The following is a 16,338-nucleotide window of genomic DNA, read 5'->3' on the forward strand; positions in this document are numbered from 1 at the left end:
ATGTAATCATGGAATATGCAGCAGCTCTGGCCATAGTTCCACACCTGTAAATGGCCTACTTCAAAATCCATGCTGGAGGGTGACTGAAATGAAAATTGGGTAACCCCCATACCAGGTAACCCCCATACAGGCATACCGGGTAACCCCCAAGTACTAACTCTGTTCGTCTCCCAAATGGGAAATAGACCATTTCCTCTGCAGCGTTTCTCTGCAAACCTTTTGGCTTAGTGGAGGAATAAGACCAACAACAGCCATTTCCAGTTATCCTGGCTTCTGTTCCTCTCTCTCAATTCCTGTTTCTGTGCCAGGAACTTCCAGTGTGCTTTTAAGATGTGACTATGCCAACCACAGTCGTACCCCCCTCACCCCCCACTTCATGTAGGGTGATGGTGGTGGGATGCTATGTACACCAGCCAGGGCAAAGTATTTCTAAATTGGTGGGGGCATGGGGTTGCTACAAATGCTAACCAAGGTATTAACCCTGGGAAACCTCTTTTTGCTGCTGCAGGCAGCCAGGCTTGATGTGAGTGTGGCCTTGTCTTTTGCGGCTAGGTCTGTTGTGTGCACATTAATAGCTCACACTTCCTCTTCTCCCCGCTTCCCACTCCTGTTTGCAGGGGCCTTTGCAGCAATCGCTGCTATGTGATGCAAAACTGGATTCAGCAGTGGCCCGGCCCAGCAGGGGTGGGAGTGGTGAAAATGTAGCTGCTTGTGGTGTGTAGTGGCAGCTGGAGGCCAGGTCGATGCCTTCTTTGCGGACTTGATATTCTTTCCTTCCCCTGATTAGAAGCTGTGATGCCTGTCTTCAGAATTCTCTCCTTTCATAAAGAGTCCAAACTCTGCTGCAGTCTATAGCGAGCTTTCATGTTCCATACCCTGCAGTGCACCTTGCAGTCATATGGGCTTAACTGTTGTCAGTTTGGGTGCTCTGCGGTAAGAGAAGACATCCCTGTACCTTAGCACAACCTTCCCCAGCCTGGTGCCCTCCAGATGTGTTGGACTACAACTCCCACTATCCCCACCAGCATGGCCAACACAACTGAAGGCTAGGAATGGGTGTCTTAGTGGAAAAGGGGTGGTGGGTTACAAAAAGGGAGCTGAAAATGACCAGCGTGGCTCCTCCACATGGAAAGGAATACTTAGGTTGGTCTGGGATTATGTCAGTTGTAATCCAAAAAATCTACCCTGGTAATGAATTAGCATCAGCAATCTATTTGCATCCAAGTTTCACCACTGACCTTGTCTCTGTAATGAACAAATGAGCTCGTCAGCTTTGTGCTATATGTATGTTTGCAGCGAGTCTTAAAAATCTGAGATCCCAACTGCTATAGAGACGCTTTGTCAGATCTCAGAGGATTGTGCAATGTACTGATCACAGATTTATTTATTTTGGGGGCAGAATTTCTCTAGAGGACCAAGCATTAGGACCCAGAAGCTGCTTTTGCTCAGCCTGCCTTGGGCTGGGAGGAGCAGTGACTTGCCACTTCCTCCTTTTCAAAATTTCTCACAGAGTGATGTGCCCTCACCAAGCTGTCCATCACTGCATCAGGTTATGCCAAAAGTTTAAAATTGTCCCAGAAGAGACGGTGATGCAATACCTGCAGTTGGAGTTATACAAATGCTTAAATACTGTATTCATGTGTATAATCTGGTTTGAGAACTTTGGGTGTGGAATTCTTAGGGTGCCATTTATTTATTTACAAAATGTATGCCCCACCCTTCTCTTGCAGTCATAATGCAATCCAAAACACCTTTAAATGGGACCAAGACCCATTTCGTGAAATAAAAGCTCTTTCCTCCTTTATCATTTTCAGCTATAGAAGTTATCTCTTCATGAATATATCCTGACCACTTCCTTGCCTTACTTTCACTTCAGTTCTCCCACTTCTCAATACAGTGTGACCTGTGCCTCCTATAATTCTTTGCCTGTGTGGTTTCTGTATCGCAAGCAAATTGCAAATGGCTAGTAATTGGGAGACTGCCTACAACAGATGGACAGGAGGGAGTGGGGGAGCAGCACGGTCAGTCGGTTCCCTCTGGGGTGCACATCAGGCATCTAGGAAGGTAACTGCACGTTTTAGAAGAGTAACACCGTGGGCTGATTCAGGCATGAGTGCACATGACTCTGTATCGTAACATACACTAAAGTTATCATTCGGACTCGCAGTGGAACATGCGAACTGCCTCCAGTGAAAAGGCATAGTCAGAGGTGCTATCAGAGAACAGCTCAAAGGTCACCAAAACCCTGCACGCTTTCAAAAGCTAGCACGTTTGTGGTGACCTTTGAGTCGGCCTAAATAAAGGTATTACCCTAATACAGATCTTGGGATTTTTCTTATGGCCAACATGGCAAGTTTTGGGTCTTTTGAAGAACAGGAAAGTTTTGTTTTGAGGCAGATGATCCATGGTGGCTGTTGGAAAGGCTATAAGCAGGGCAAGAAGGAGGTGGCCACTTGCTGTTCTTCATGCCCAGTACACTGCCTCTGTGCCTGAGGTTACATTTAGCTGCCGTGGTGAATTGCTTCTGACAGACCTATCCCTAAATTTCTGTAATGTCTTAAAACCTATCTTGGATAGTAGCCATTACCACATCTTGTAACAGTGAATTTCATGAGTTACTGATGCATTGTGTGATTAGGTTTCATAGAATAGTAGGATTGGAAGGGGCCTATAAGACCAAGTTTGTTTCTTTAGTCTGCTATGAATGTACTGCTAGTCAACTTTGTTATTAGATGACCCTGAATTCTAGTATATATGAGGGAGAATCTTTCAACACATACTTATAATGCTGCATATGGAATGGAACAGTTGGGAGATAGAAAAGCTACTGAACTCAGGACTGAGTAACAGTCGGAAAGGTAGGAGAAATCTAATTCATAGGAATCTAGGAAGCTGCCTTATACTGGGTCTCACCATTGGTCGTTCTAGCTTAGCATTTGTAGGACTGGAAAATGGACATGGAAGAGCATAGAGGTTGATGAAATTATATAGATCTACACAATTCCACATGCACATCATGCAGGCAAGTGCTGAATTTGATGCGATGTGTGGTATATTCAAAGCTTTTTAAAGAACACACACACAAAAGCAAGTTTCTAGTCCTTGTGGCTGATAGAAGAGAACAGAAAGCAGTGTGCATGGTGAAATCTCAGAAGCCAAAGTGAAGGCTGAATAGGATGAATCAGTGGGCAAGTGAGGGGGGAAATGCACCTTGCTAAAGAACTAATACAGCTTGCACTGCATTTCTTTGGTGTAGAGTTTTGCTTTGATGTGGCTTTCCCCCCTTGTTCTTTAAGCAGGGGATGCACAGGCTTGGAGGCTGGTCTGTAGTGGGCAGGATGCAATTTGAGATTTCGGTAGAGGGCAGGGTGCTAGTCTTTATCACTGTATATTTCACCCTTTCCCAACCTGGTGTCCTCCCCATCAGCCCCAGGCAGACTGGCCCATGGTCAGGGATGCTGTGAGTTGTAGTCCAGCAACATCTGGAGGGCACCAGGTTGGAGAAGGCTGGTGTATTGTGTGGTGGTGCCCAGAACTGTAGGAGTTTTCAGAAGCCACAAACTTTACTGCCTAAGGAAGAGGTCCAAGCTCTTGAAAAAACTGCTTACTTTCTCTTACCAGTAATTATGGTTGGTCCAATGGGAGACCCCATTTGGGATTCTGCTGAACAAACTATGTTTCCATCCTCATCTGCTGTGATACTTATCAGTCAACGGTTTTCCTCACCCAAACCTCAAGCTATATTAAAGTGTCACAACCCCCCATGCTGTCGAGCGTAGCACACAGAGAGAAAGTAGGAAGTACTACAGCATCAGCTCTTGCAGCGTGAGCTTGTTCTGCCTTGTTGCATGTTTGTTGTAATAATATTTCCCCTTTAAGGCTTGGCTGAAGTTATTTATACTCCTTTTGTTTTTATGGGTGGTGACAGGAATTGAGAGAAGCAGCAGCAGATCTTACCTGATCATCATCGGAGAAAGGTAGTGGCAGAGGCGGAGAAAGGTAGTGGCAGAGGCGTGAGAGAGAGAGAGAGAGAGAGAGAGAGAGAGAGAGAGAGAGAAAGACAGGGAGAAGGAGCAGGGGGTTGTGAAGCTGGGAACTTAGGAGTAGAAACCAGATGGAGTGAAGGACATCAGTGCAAGGGGAAACGGAGGCAATCAGTGAGAAGTAAAGAAGGAAGTAGAAATGGGAGGAGAGGAGTGAAGCCACAAAAAGAGAGGGAGGGTGGGGGGGGAATAAGAGGGCAGGCTAGAAAATGACAGGGAAGTGACAGGGACAAGTCTGCTGTAGAAGTGGAGGAGGAGGGAGCAACCAATGGTGTGCTGAGACGAGGGAGGGGGGGAAAGCTGCTGGCTTGGCCATTGCAGTGGGATTATTTCATATTTCCTTCAAGATGATGAAGAGACAGTTCAACCGGATGCGGCAGCAGCTCAGTTACCCTAGCATCGGTGGACGGTAAGGACTAGCCTCTTGGCCAAATTTGTGGGACTTGCCACTTAACTCTCCCCTTGGGTGTTCGCAGCATCTCGGAATGTTCACAAAATCATCATCTGGGTTTAGGTGATGTCTAAGCGGGGTGGTAGCTCCTTTGAAACTTGCCACTGGGACAGCTCTAAATGCACTGTGAGGTTCTCACCTGGAGCCTCCAGCCAGGTGGTGAGTCGATCCCCACCCCACCCCACCCCTGCATCCAAGTATCAGAGTGGCCTACAGATGGCCACCTTCCCATGCTATGAGAGCCATAGCATAGCAGGCTTTTAAGCAGCTGCTGTACAGTTGGGCCATTGGCTGGACCTTCCACCGAGTTAAGGGCCACCACTTCCACAACAAACCTCACCAGGCCACCAATAGCAGACTAGGTGGCCATGTAGCACAGACTTTTCCCCATCCTGGTGCCCTCCAGATGTTTTGGATGACAACTCCCTGCATCCCTGATCATTGGTCATGTTGTTTGGGGCTGATGGGAGTTGAAGTCCAAGACATCTGGAGGGCCCCGGGTTTGGGGAAGGCTGGGGTAACAGATGGTCATTGAGCAGCCTGTGCCTGTAGACCCTTGATAATCTGGTTGTTGGTATCATCTCAGGAGGCAGATGTGTGGGAGACATGTATGGTCCTAGACTATCCAAGCATTGAGGAGACCATAGTAGTTCAGTGCTTTTACACTGCTTTGCACCTGGGGCAAACACTGTGTCCGTAAGAACTGTGTATACTCTGCGGTGTTCTTAAAATCAAAATGCTGCAATTTTACTATTGCGCATCATTTTATTCTACCTCTGTAAGAAGTGAGTGCAAGGAAGCTATGCAGGGTACTAAAACCCTTATCCAACATGATGTAGTGTCACCTTCCCCAAACTAGTGCCCTCCAAATATTTTGGACTTCAGCTCCCATTGGCCCCAGCAAGCTCAGTCAATGATCAGAAATGTTGGGATTCGTAGTCCAAAACACCAGGATGCTGGTGTAATGGTTAGAGTGTTGGATTTCAGCTGAGGAGATCTGAATTCAAGTCCTTGCTCAGCCACATTCGCTTGCTGAGTGACCTTGGGGGAGATGTGCACTCTGGGCTTGTGGGTTGCCTCACTTTATTATCGTGTCTATGTGCGCCACCCTGAGCTCCACAGAGGAGGGGTGGGATACAAATATGAAGAAAAATAGTAATACCCATCATCATTCTGGCTAAATTCAGCAAGCCCTCTTGTTTTTGAGATTATACATTTTAAGCCTGTTTTTAACGATGATGAGGGATAGAAACTTGCTCTTTCCTTTAAATGAAAGCAGAGGTTCTCAGGTGAGCTCTGTGTTCAATACGTTCTGTGGTTGTATGGAATTGCAGCAATTCATACAGCCCTGATTTTTTAGAAAAGCAGAGGTCATACAAACTGGCTGTTTAGTCACTCCCTTGGGCCATTAAAGGACTGGTGTTAATGGAAGGCTGATAGTTAAAAACAGCCCTCTTGGGGTGGGGGTGTTGGAGAGCAAGTACATCCGAGATTTTTAAAACCTGGACATTTTGCAGGCCTCTAAATTGGGCATTGAGGATGCAAGATGTGGCACCACCAAGATTTAATCCTGCCACCTATGGCTTCATAAGAAAGGGATCAGTTGTTGTTTTCATTTTAGCCAAACGTTTAAAATGGAGGGGGGAAACCTGTAAGGCAGAGAAGAACAAGAATGGGATGATGTTAATGTTATCATCTTTGCTCAAAGAAGTGTAAATATTCTTGGGGGGGGATATAATAAGCTTTTATATAGTGCCCTAAAGTAGCCTTCCCCAACCTGGAATCTGGAACTCCAGATGTGTTGGACTACAAGTGGCCAGGTTGGCTGGGGATTATGGGAGTGGTAGTTGACACATCTGGAGAGTGCCAGGTTAGAATAGGCTGCTTTAGAGTGTTCCAAGGTGTTTCCATGTGCAGTTATTGTTATCTTTCAGAACAGCCCTGTAAGGTGAATCCTTTTTTGGAAGAATAAGCCTTTTAATTTGGTATGAGCTTGAGGTTTGGCTCCCTCTTCTTGTGCCTTCTGGTTGCTCTGAGACCACCCAGCAAGTCCATAGCTGGATGGGATTTGAACGCTGGTCTTCCAGTGGCAAGAAAAAAACACGCTCCGCCAGACAGTCTAAAGAATGGTCCAATGGAGGGAGAGAGTCCCTCTTTGAGTGAAAATTCCTTTCCTGTTTCTAAAACTTTACTGCTTTCTCCCTGGCTGAGTCTACTTTATCCCCTACCTGCTCTCCTTTTGAAACCTGAGGATGACATCAGCAGCAGGGCTGGGCTGATGTCTTGGGTGTCCCAGAGCTGCTTTTCCCGTCTTCCCTGTCTCGTTTTTGTGATGTGTCAGGAGGCTGGTGTTACTCATCTTACCCCAGGATGGGTGAGGAGGAACTTTCCCAGAGTGGCAGTGGCTCACCTAAGCCATTTTCACGAGTGACATTTAAATAAATTGCTTCATGGAAAAAGCTACACCAAACAGAATGTGCTTTCAATGTTAACCCTTTTGTGTATTAGGGAGGGAAGGGAAGAGGGAGTACTAGCCCCCAAAGTGAACACAGTGGGTTGGATCCAGGCATAGTTCCACTTAATTCCCAATGAAGTCATGACTAACTTTTCACATTGGGTTGTATCCGATGTCTTTAAGTCCCATTTATTTAAATGGAGCTACTCCCAGCTCTGCTGGTTGGGGTATGCTGCTAGTTGTAGGCCAACACATCTGGGGGGCGCCAGGTTGGATAAAGCTGAGATAAGCAGTTATTAACAGTTCAATACACATATTTTTAGCAGTATGTCTGCTCAAAAGTAAGTTCCAGGTGTAGGGTGGGTAGGGATGTATGAGAATTGTGTTTGGGGGTGAAATCTCAATGGATTTTTCCAGTTTGTCCCTTGTCAATTTCATCCTCCACTTCACTGCTTCCCAAGCGAAGTTGGGGGGGGGGGGGATTGACAAGTTCTTTGACAAGTAGGGAATATGGTTCTGCAGTGTTAAAGGAAGGAGTGTGTGGAGAGAATGAAACTGACAAGGATATTTACAAGAGGGGAATATGCCTCTGCTGGGCTATAGGCAGACTTGCAATTGTGCACACTTGTGCAAGATCACCAATTTAAAAATATTTTTTAGAATTATCCATTTGCACAAATTTCAAGATCTCACCTCTCAAAAAAGGATTTAATTTGTGCAAATTACTATTTGCACAAATTGAGGGACCTGGGAAAAAATGCACAAAACATTTCCAGAATCAGAAAAAAAAATCTGCTACAGTACACCGCCGCTTACCCAAATGGAAACACTGTGGAATCCCATCAGGCTTAAATGGAATAGAATTCCCAGCATCGCACATCCATAAAGGTGAGCAAGAATTTCATTCGGTTCAATTTTTTTATGAGAACTTGGCAAAATGTGCAAATTTCTTCATAAACAGGATGGAAAGAACTTGAGATTGCGGGGGTGAGGGGGACCTGAATGAATAAAGCAAGATCTATCTTAGCTTAGCTCTTCAAAGTCTGGGTTTGAATCCCTATGAATTCAATCAGGTTTGTGGTGCTGAATTGGGGTTGCCACCTCTTTTTTTCTGGCAGACTCCTCATCTTTAACAGCTACACAGCAGGCAGGCACAACATGGTCCTCTCCATGCTGGGAATAGCTGTACTTATTGAATATGGCCAGTGCCGATGGGTGAGAATTTAGTTTTTTAACACTGGAGCCTTGGAAAATCCCAGGTAACATCTCTGTGTAGTTGTACTCCTGGACTATAAGCAAAAATAACCCTAACAAAAATTTCAGGGTGTGGATTTTTATCATTAAATTCGAATCATTGTTGAATATACCTCACTTTAAAACAACGACAACTGAAAGAGCTATAAAAAGTATAGGTCTCTCTTCTATTTTCCAACCCCTATAACAACATTCACAAGTGGTATATTCCAGATCTAAAGCTGTTCTTAGCATCACTTGCTACATCTATTGCTACAACTGTTCCTTCTGTTCTCTTCCCCCACCCCCCATACCCGCTATTATCAGAGGAGTTCCTTCTCTCAGTTAATGGTTTCCTGTTCTTACATAGCAGAGAGACAGTAATTTGTTAGTTTTCAAGGTGCCACAACCCTTTGTTTTTTCCTGCAACTGGCTCACATGGCTACCCCGCTGAAAATAAAGGCCTGCTCTTCTCTTCACATCCTCTGGTCCTTCTGCTAATCTGGCTCTGCCATTGCTTCATAGATTCATAGAATAGTAGGGTTGGAAGGGGCCTATAAGGCCATCGAGTTCAACCCCCTGCTCAATGCAGGAATCCAAGTCAGAGCATCCCTGACAGATGGCTGTCCAGCCTCATCTTGAATGCCTCCGGTGTGGGAGAGCCCACCACCTCCCTGGGTAATTGGTTCCATTGCTTAACATTATTACATGTTTCTCTACCCTGCAGACTTACAAAGTAGTAAGAGAGAGTGTTGGGCTCAAACTGGGGAGAGCCGGGCTCAAATCCCCACTCAGCTGTGAAGCTCACTGGGTGACTTTGGGTCAGTCACTGTCCCTGAGCCTAACCTACCTCACAGGCTTGTGTGGATAAAATGAGGGAGAATCATGTATACTGCCTTGCGCTCCTTGCACGAAAGACAGGCTAAAGAAGTGAGCAATATTTAACAGGCATTCCCTCTCCCCAGGAAACTTGGGAACCACAGTTGTATGAGGGGAGCTAGGGATCTCTAACACAAGGCTCATTACCCTCACCAAACTACAGTTCCCTCAGTTCTTTGAAGAAGGCCTTGATAGTCAAACTGGTATAAACCCGATACAGGTTTGTAGTATAGATATAAGCCATGGGATCTCGGGGTGGCTTGTTCTCAAAAATTAAGCCACCCTGCAGAGAACGCACTGGGTTCAAATGATACGACAACCCACCATAGCTGGCTGCCCATGGTGAGTTGTTGTGTCATGCAAAGCCAGTCATAGTCAGGAACACCTTGGCGGCCTTAGCCAACTCAAGACACAGACAAAAGGGAATTCTTATCAAGGCTTTAATCCCATTACAACTTAATGACTCTCTCAGATGCTAATCACCAGTGGCTAAAGCAAGGAACAGCAGTGTGGCCTAAGCTTCAGGCAGGCAGGCAGGCAGGCAGTTGATCCCTGTTTGAAAGAGTTACTTGAAGACCCAGAACTTACGGGCTAGGGAGAGATCCTCCCTCTTTCCCTTGGGTCCATGGGAGGCGGCCGTTGCTTGCGCGCCAAACGGGCGCTACGCCTCCTTTCCGCGCCCTCCATCGCACGTTGGTCTTTGCATCTGCGTCAAGCATCTAAGAAGCCCCCCTCCTGCACTCCCTCACTACCTGGGTCACCAACCAGCTCTGGAATGCCAGCAGGAGGAATCTCTGCCAGGTGCTGAGCCTGTGAGGGATGAGCTGGCTCCACTCCCACAGATTGCTGTTCCTCCTCAGAATCAGAACTGCTCTGGGGCTCTCTGGGCTCAGTTTCCACCCTGACAGTCATCCCCTTAGGATGCATCCAGATGGAAGGTTTCTTTTGTTGGGGGGGGGGGACAATGGATTGAATGTTTGTTTTGTCCACATATACTTTCTCTTTTACTGTTTTGACAGCTATAGCTGCTTTCCACATAGCTCAGTTCAGACATTGCACTCTATAGGCTCGTGTGTCCCTCGTTGTGGCCAATAAGTTCAGAGACATCACGGCCACAGGCTTGTGCACTCCACCTTTTTCCTCCTCCCCTTCTCATACATTCGAATTCCCACACATACACACTTAATTTCCTGGTTTACAATAACTGTAGTTTGCTGTGAAATCCAAATTGGATGCACTGTGATTATTGTAAACTATAATTTTCCTCCAAACCAAAATTTAAAACCCAGTTCAAACTGTAGTCACAGCCAACCATAGGGAATGCTAGTGCATGAAGGGAGGAGAAAGAGGAGGAGGGAGCACTTGGGAAGGGCCAGTTCCAAATTTGCAGGGGCACTCTGGCTAGTGGGCTTCAGTTGGGCTTTCCTGGTGGCAGCAGTGTTTAGTGTGGGTTGCTGGGTCTATCAGCTGCTACTTTAATTTCCCACAATTCCCCCCAAATAGTTTTGCTCTGGGGGCATTTTGGGAAATTTAAATGGCAGCTTCCAGATCCAGCTGATTAGAGTGCTGGGGTGGGGAGACAGGGGTAATAGTTTCAAAAGGAGGCCCAGGGCAGAAGTTGTGATAGACTGTGCTGAAGCTCTGGAGTCCCGGCAGCTTCCTGAAGCTGCCATATGCTCACACTGGGCCTGCACTCAAGTTTGAAGCCTGTTCGTGATGACCAAACCAGGGCCAAATTGTGACATGTGAACTGGGCCTCCCATAGCTGCACAAGAGTGTTACAGCCGCATTTATAAGAACTCCTGTGCTTTGAACTGCAGTGTGGACTCAGCTGTCTCAGCCCTTTTCCACAGCCTCTCCTCCTGTTTTTTTCCTGAAATGCTAACCAGGCACAACTTAGCATAGTGCAGAGGTGACAGCTGTTAACCAGGAAGCCCCCAATTCAATTTTCTCCTCTGCCATGAACTCGTTTGGGAGACTTAGTCAAACACTTTCTCTGCCTCAGCCCCTCCTCTCCAATATCAGGGTATAGTATTGACCCAGCTTACAGGATGGTAGTTTATAAGTTTTAGGGTGCAATCCTATGCATTTTGAGACAGAAAAAAGCCTACAGCTCTCAGCATTCCCTAGGCTGGAGAATGCTGGGGGGATTTTTTCTGTCTAAATGTGCATAAGATTACGCTCTTATTGAAAGAATGTGCATGATGTGCTTTGAATACTTAAAGAGATCAGCTATATGGTAAGAGTTTAGTTCTATTTGGGCACTCACTGGGCCAAATATTGAACATGGCAAAAGAGTGTTTAGGTCTCTACTACACAGTTTATGGTGAGCAGCACACAACTCCAGAGACCTTGTAAAATATTTTGAAGTGAATGAATTGAATGAAAACAGCAACAGGAAGAAGAAAAAAGTGCAGACATAAGTGTTTTCCATTACTCAGAAAAAAAAATTGGTGGTTTTTAACAGCAAGGAGTAAAGGAGGGGCTGCAGATTCTGAAATTGTACTCTGAAGCACAATTTGTTCTTGGATGCTGAATTCAGAAATCCTCGCAATCTCCATTTTCAGGATTAAATAAAAAGCAAATGTGTGTTTCTAGTCCTTAAGGCTACAAAGGGTTCACAATTGTAGGAGCAACAGAGGGGAAGGCTGAGTGGAATTTGCAGGGTTGGGCTTCATTTTTCTACCTAGCTCTCACCCTCTTCTTTTGGCTAGCCAAATCAGCAAATATATTCAATATGTTTAATTTGTGGGCTCTATACAGTTATAGACCTTTCCTGCTGCAGAGTTTGCATTGCACTGGTGTAGAATTTTGACCTTTTAAAATGCAGTGTACATATAAGTCTGGTGACAAGCTACCAGAACCAAGCCCTTAATTCCTTTTTTATCAGAGGAAGGCAGAAGAAGACAATGACCTGGTTCACAAGTAACGGCAACCCATTGGTTTAAAAACCAGTGGGTTGTCGGGGACACACTGCCTGTACCTCGCCTGCCTCTTCCGCTTTACAGCACAACCCACAATCAGCTCCTTTGCAGGTTGTGGTCCAGGTTTGCAGCGTGACATGTGAGCCCGGACCACTGGGTTGTTTCGGGGCTAAACAACCCAGTGATTAACCCATGGTTTGTAGCCCCTAAGCAACCCAGTGGTCCAGGCTTACACATTACACTGCACAACCTATAAAAGAGCTAATTGTGGACTCTGCTGTAAAGTAGAAGAGGCGGGCATGGTTCATTTAACCTATGGTTTATTGCCTTACCTAGAGTTTGTCTGGCAGACAGTTGAACAAGCCATGGTTCCTTTGTCTCAATCCCTGGGTTGTTTCCCCCCACCTTAGCCTGCTCCCTCCCTGTATCCCAAATGTCTTTGCAGGGCTGTGATACTGGCACATAGAGTGGCTGGGTTTGTTTTTTTACCACTCTTGCCTGCTGCCACTCTAGGCTGGCTGAACAACCCAGAGTTCTGGGTTTGCATAACTCAGAGTTCATAACCCAGCAACAAACTACAAGTTCTCTTTCTGGGTTGTTCATGGTTAACAAACCATGGTTTGTTAGAGCAGCTGGGTTCACACAATGCAACCCGGTTCACATATCATGCGTTGTTTGTTGTTGTTGTTGTTCAGTCGTTCAGTCGTGTCCAACTCTTTGTGACCCCATGGACCATAGCACACCAGGCCTTCCTGTCCTGCGCTCTATCCCGGAGTGTGCTCAAGTCCATATTCATTGCATTGGTGATGCTATCTAGCCATCTCATCCTCTGTCGTCCCCTTCTCCTTTTGCCTTCAGTCTTTCCCAGCATCAGGGTCTTTTCCAGAGAGTTTTCTCTTCGCATTAGGTGGCCAAAATATTTGAGCTTCAGCTTCAGTATCTGTCCTTCCAATGAGCACTCAGGGTTGATTTCCTTTAGGATTGACTGATTTGACCTCCTTGCAGTCAGGGGACTCGTAAGAGTCTTCTCCAGCACCACAGTTCGAAAGCATCAATTCTTCGGCGCTCAGCCTTCCTTATAGTCCAGCTCTCACAGCCATACATTACTACTGGGAAAACCATAGCTTTGATTAGACGGGCCTTTGTCGGCAAGGTGATGTCTCTGCTTCTTACTATGCGTCTAGGTTTGCCATAGCTTTCCTCCCAAGGAGCAAGCGTCTTTTAATTTCATGGCTACAGTCACCGTCTGCGGTGATCTTGGAGCCCAAGAAAGTAAAATCTGTCACTGCTTCCATTTCTTCCCCTTCTATATGCCAGGAAGTGATGGGGCCAGATGCCATGATCTTAGTTTTTTTAATGTTGAGTTTCAAACCAGCTTTTGCACTCTCCTCTTTCACCCTCAACAACAGGCTCTTTAGATCCTCTTCACTTTCTGCCATTAGGGTGGTATCGTCTGCATATCTGAGGTTGTTGATAATTCACCTGGCAATCTTAATTCCGACCTGTGATTCATCCAACCCAGCGTTTCTCAGGATGTACTCTGCATATAAGTTAAATAAGCAGGGTGACAATATGCAGCCTTGTCGTACTCCTTTCCCAATTTTGAACCACTCGGTTGTTCCATGTCTGGTTCTTCCTGTTGCTTCTTGACCCTCGTACAGGTTTCTCAGGAGACAGGTAAGGTGGTCTGGTACTCCCATCTCTTTCAGAATTTGCCACAGTTTGTTGTGATCCACACAATCAAAGGCTTTAGCGTAGTCAATGAAGCAGAAATAGACGTTTTTCTGGAATTCTCTTGCTTTCTCCATGATCCAGCGAATGTTGGCGATTTGATCTCTAGTTCCTCTGCCTCTTTGAAACCCAGCTTGTACTTCCGGTAGTTCTCGGTTCGCATACTGCTGAAGCCTAGCTTGTAGGATTTTGAGCATCACCTTGCTGGCATGTGAAATGAGCGCAATTGTGAGGTAGTTTAAACACTCTTTGGCGTTGCCCTTCTTTGGAATTGGAATGTAAACTGACCTTTTCCAGTCTTGCGGCCATTGTTGAGTGTTCCAAATTTGTTGGCATATTGAATGCAGCACTTTAACAGCATCATCTTTTAGGATTTTAAATAGCTCAGATGGAAGACTGTCATCTCCGCTAGCTTTGTTGTTACTAATGCTTCGTAGGGCCCACTTGACTTCACTCTCGAGGATGTCCGGCTCAAGTTCAGTGACCGCACTATCATGGCTATCAGGGACATTCAGATCTTTCCTGTATCATTCTTCTGTATATTCTTTCCATCTCTTCTTAATCTCATCTGCTTCTGTTAGGTCCCTGCCTTCTTTGTCCTTTATCATGCCCGTCTTTGCACAAAACGTTCCCTTGAGATCTCCAATTTTCTTGAAGAGATCTCTAGTCTTTCCCATTCTGTTGTTTTCCTTGATTTCTTTGCATTGTTCATTTAAGAAGGCCTTCTTGTCTCTCCTTGCTATTCTCTGGAACTCTGCATTCAGTTGGATAGATCTTCCCCTTTCTCCCTTGCTTTTCGCTTCCCTTCTTTCCTCAGCTACTTGTAAAGCCTCATCAGACAGCCACTTTGCTTTCTTGCATTTCTTTTTCTTTGGGATGGATTTCGTTGCTGCCTCCTGAACAATGTTACGGACCTCCGTCCATAGTTCCTCAGGCACTCTGTCTATCAGGTCTAATCCCTTAAATCTATTCCTCACCTCCACTGTATATTCATAAGGGATATGATTTAGGTCATACCTGAACAGTTTAGTGGTTTTCCCTACGTTCTTCAATTTAAGCTGAAATTTTGCAACAAGAAGTTCATGATCTGAGCCACAGTCAGCTCCAGGTCTTGTTTTTACTGACTGTATAGAGCTTCTCCATCTTTGACTGCAAAGGACATAATCAATCTGATTTCAGTATTGACCATCTGGTGACGTCCATGTGTAGAGTCGCCTCTTGTGCTGTTGGAAAAGAGTGTTTGCTATGATCAGCGTGTTCTCCTGGCAAAACTCTATTAGCTTTTGTCCTGCTTCATTTTGTACACCAAGGCCATGCCTGCCTGTTATCCCAGTGATTTCTTGACTTCCTACTTTAGCATTCCAATCCCCTATGATGAAGAGGATATCTTTTCTTGGTGTTAGTTCTAGAAGGTGTTGTAGGTCTTCATAGAACCCATCAACCTCAGCTTCTTTGGCCTCAGTGGTTGGGGCATAGACTTGAATTACTGTGATGTTGAATGGTTTGCCTTGGATTCGTACTGAGATCATTCTATCATTTTTAAGATTGTACCCCAGTACTGCTTTTCCCACCCTTTTGTTGACTATGAGTGCTACTCCATTTCTTCCAAGGGATTCTTGCCCACAGTAGTAGATACGATGGTCACCTGAATTAAATTCAGTCTCATCTTCCGGCGTCATATCTTTTAGCCTTGTGATACGTTCCATGGGGTTTTCTTGGCAAGAATACTGGAGTGGGTTGCCATTTCCTTCTCCAGTGGACCACATTTTGTCAGAACTCTCTGCCATGACCTGTCCGTCTTGGGGTTGCGTTGTTTACACATTGTTTAACCCAGGAATTGCTGGGCATGAGTGAAGTACCAAGCATGCTGCCTCCCGTGCACTTATTGTTTCCACTTTCAATTAACAACCTAGGAATGCCTCATTCCTAGGTTGTTTTGTGCAATGTGAACCCAGAAACCCTGGGTTGTTTATAGGTTAAACAACTCAAGAGTTAACCTAACAATTGCTCAGCCTTTCCTTGTAGAGAAGTTGCTCCAACCCCCTGATTGTTTGGTTGCCCTTTCTACACCTTTTCCAGATCTGCAATTTCTTTTTTGAGATGGGGCAGCCAGGGTCGTACACAGAATCCCAAGTGTGGTTGCACCACAGATCTGTATAAAGGCATCATGAGATTGGCAGTTTTATTTTCCCTAATGTTCCCTAGCATGGAATTTGCCCTGTTCATAGCTGCCGCCCACTTGTAGCAGAATGTGTTATATCAAGTGAAACTGATAATAATTTATTGTATTGTGTCAGTGTGATTCGTTCTGTGTGTTGTGAGGCAACCATGAGTAATGGATTGGAATGTCTTCTTGGAAATGAAGGGAAGCTGCCACATCTAGCTGTTACTAGTGTCTGTCATCTAGTTACTGTCATCTAGGTGTTACTGGTATCAATGGCTACATTGGGACAAAGGGAAATAGTGGTATGGCTAGGTCCAAAACTGAGGATGAGGTCATCAACATCATGTGGACTATAAAAGACAAGGGTTTGATTTGTTTGGGAGAACGAGAAACCTGCCATCCGTGCTTAGGCTGACTTTGCCACCATGCCTTCCATTTAGGTAAACATGAAATTCTGA

The 16,338-nt window shown here is 45.5% G+C and overlaps 1 protein-coding gene across 3 annotated transcripts in view; it reads left to right on the forward strand.

The window, feature by feature from the left end:
- Window positions 1–3,775: 3,775 nt before the first annotated feature.
- SH3BP1 (SH3 domain binding protein 1) overlaps window positions 3,776–16,338 on the forward strand; it is a 57,569-nt gene continuing 45,006 nt past the window's right edge. Inside the window, exons 1-2 of one of the 3 annotated variants that reach the window (XM_084809750.1) lie at window positions 3,776–3,999; window positions 4,391–4,452. In XM_084809750.1, coding sequence (XP_084665876.1) covers window positions 4,391–4,452 — 62 coding nt within the window. In that variant the 5' untranslated portion in view covers window positions 3,776–3,999. Of the gene's footprint in view, window positions 4,000–4,297; window positions 4,453–16,338 lie in introns of those variants that run through there. The other 2 variants (XM_084809748.1, XM_084809749.1) reach the window with 2 other exon arrangements.

This window comes from Heloderma suspectum, chromosome 7 (assembly GCF_057233095.1).
Source record: "Heloderma suspectum isolate Gila_16-S chromosome 7, 16-S_ref, whole genome shotgun sequence".
NCBI classification, from domain to species: Eukaryota; Metazoa; Chordata; class Lepidosauria; order Squamata; family Helodermatidae; genus Heloderma; species Heloderma suspectum.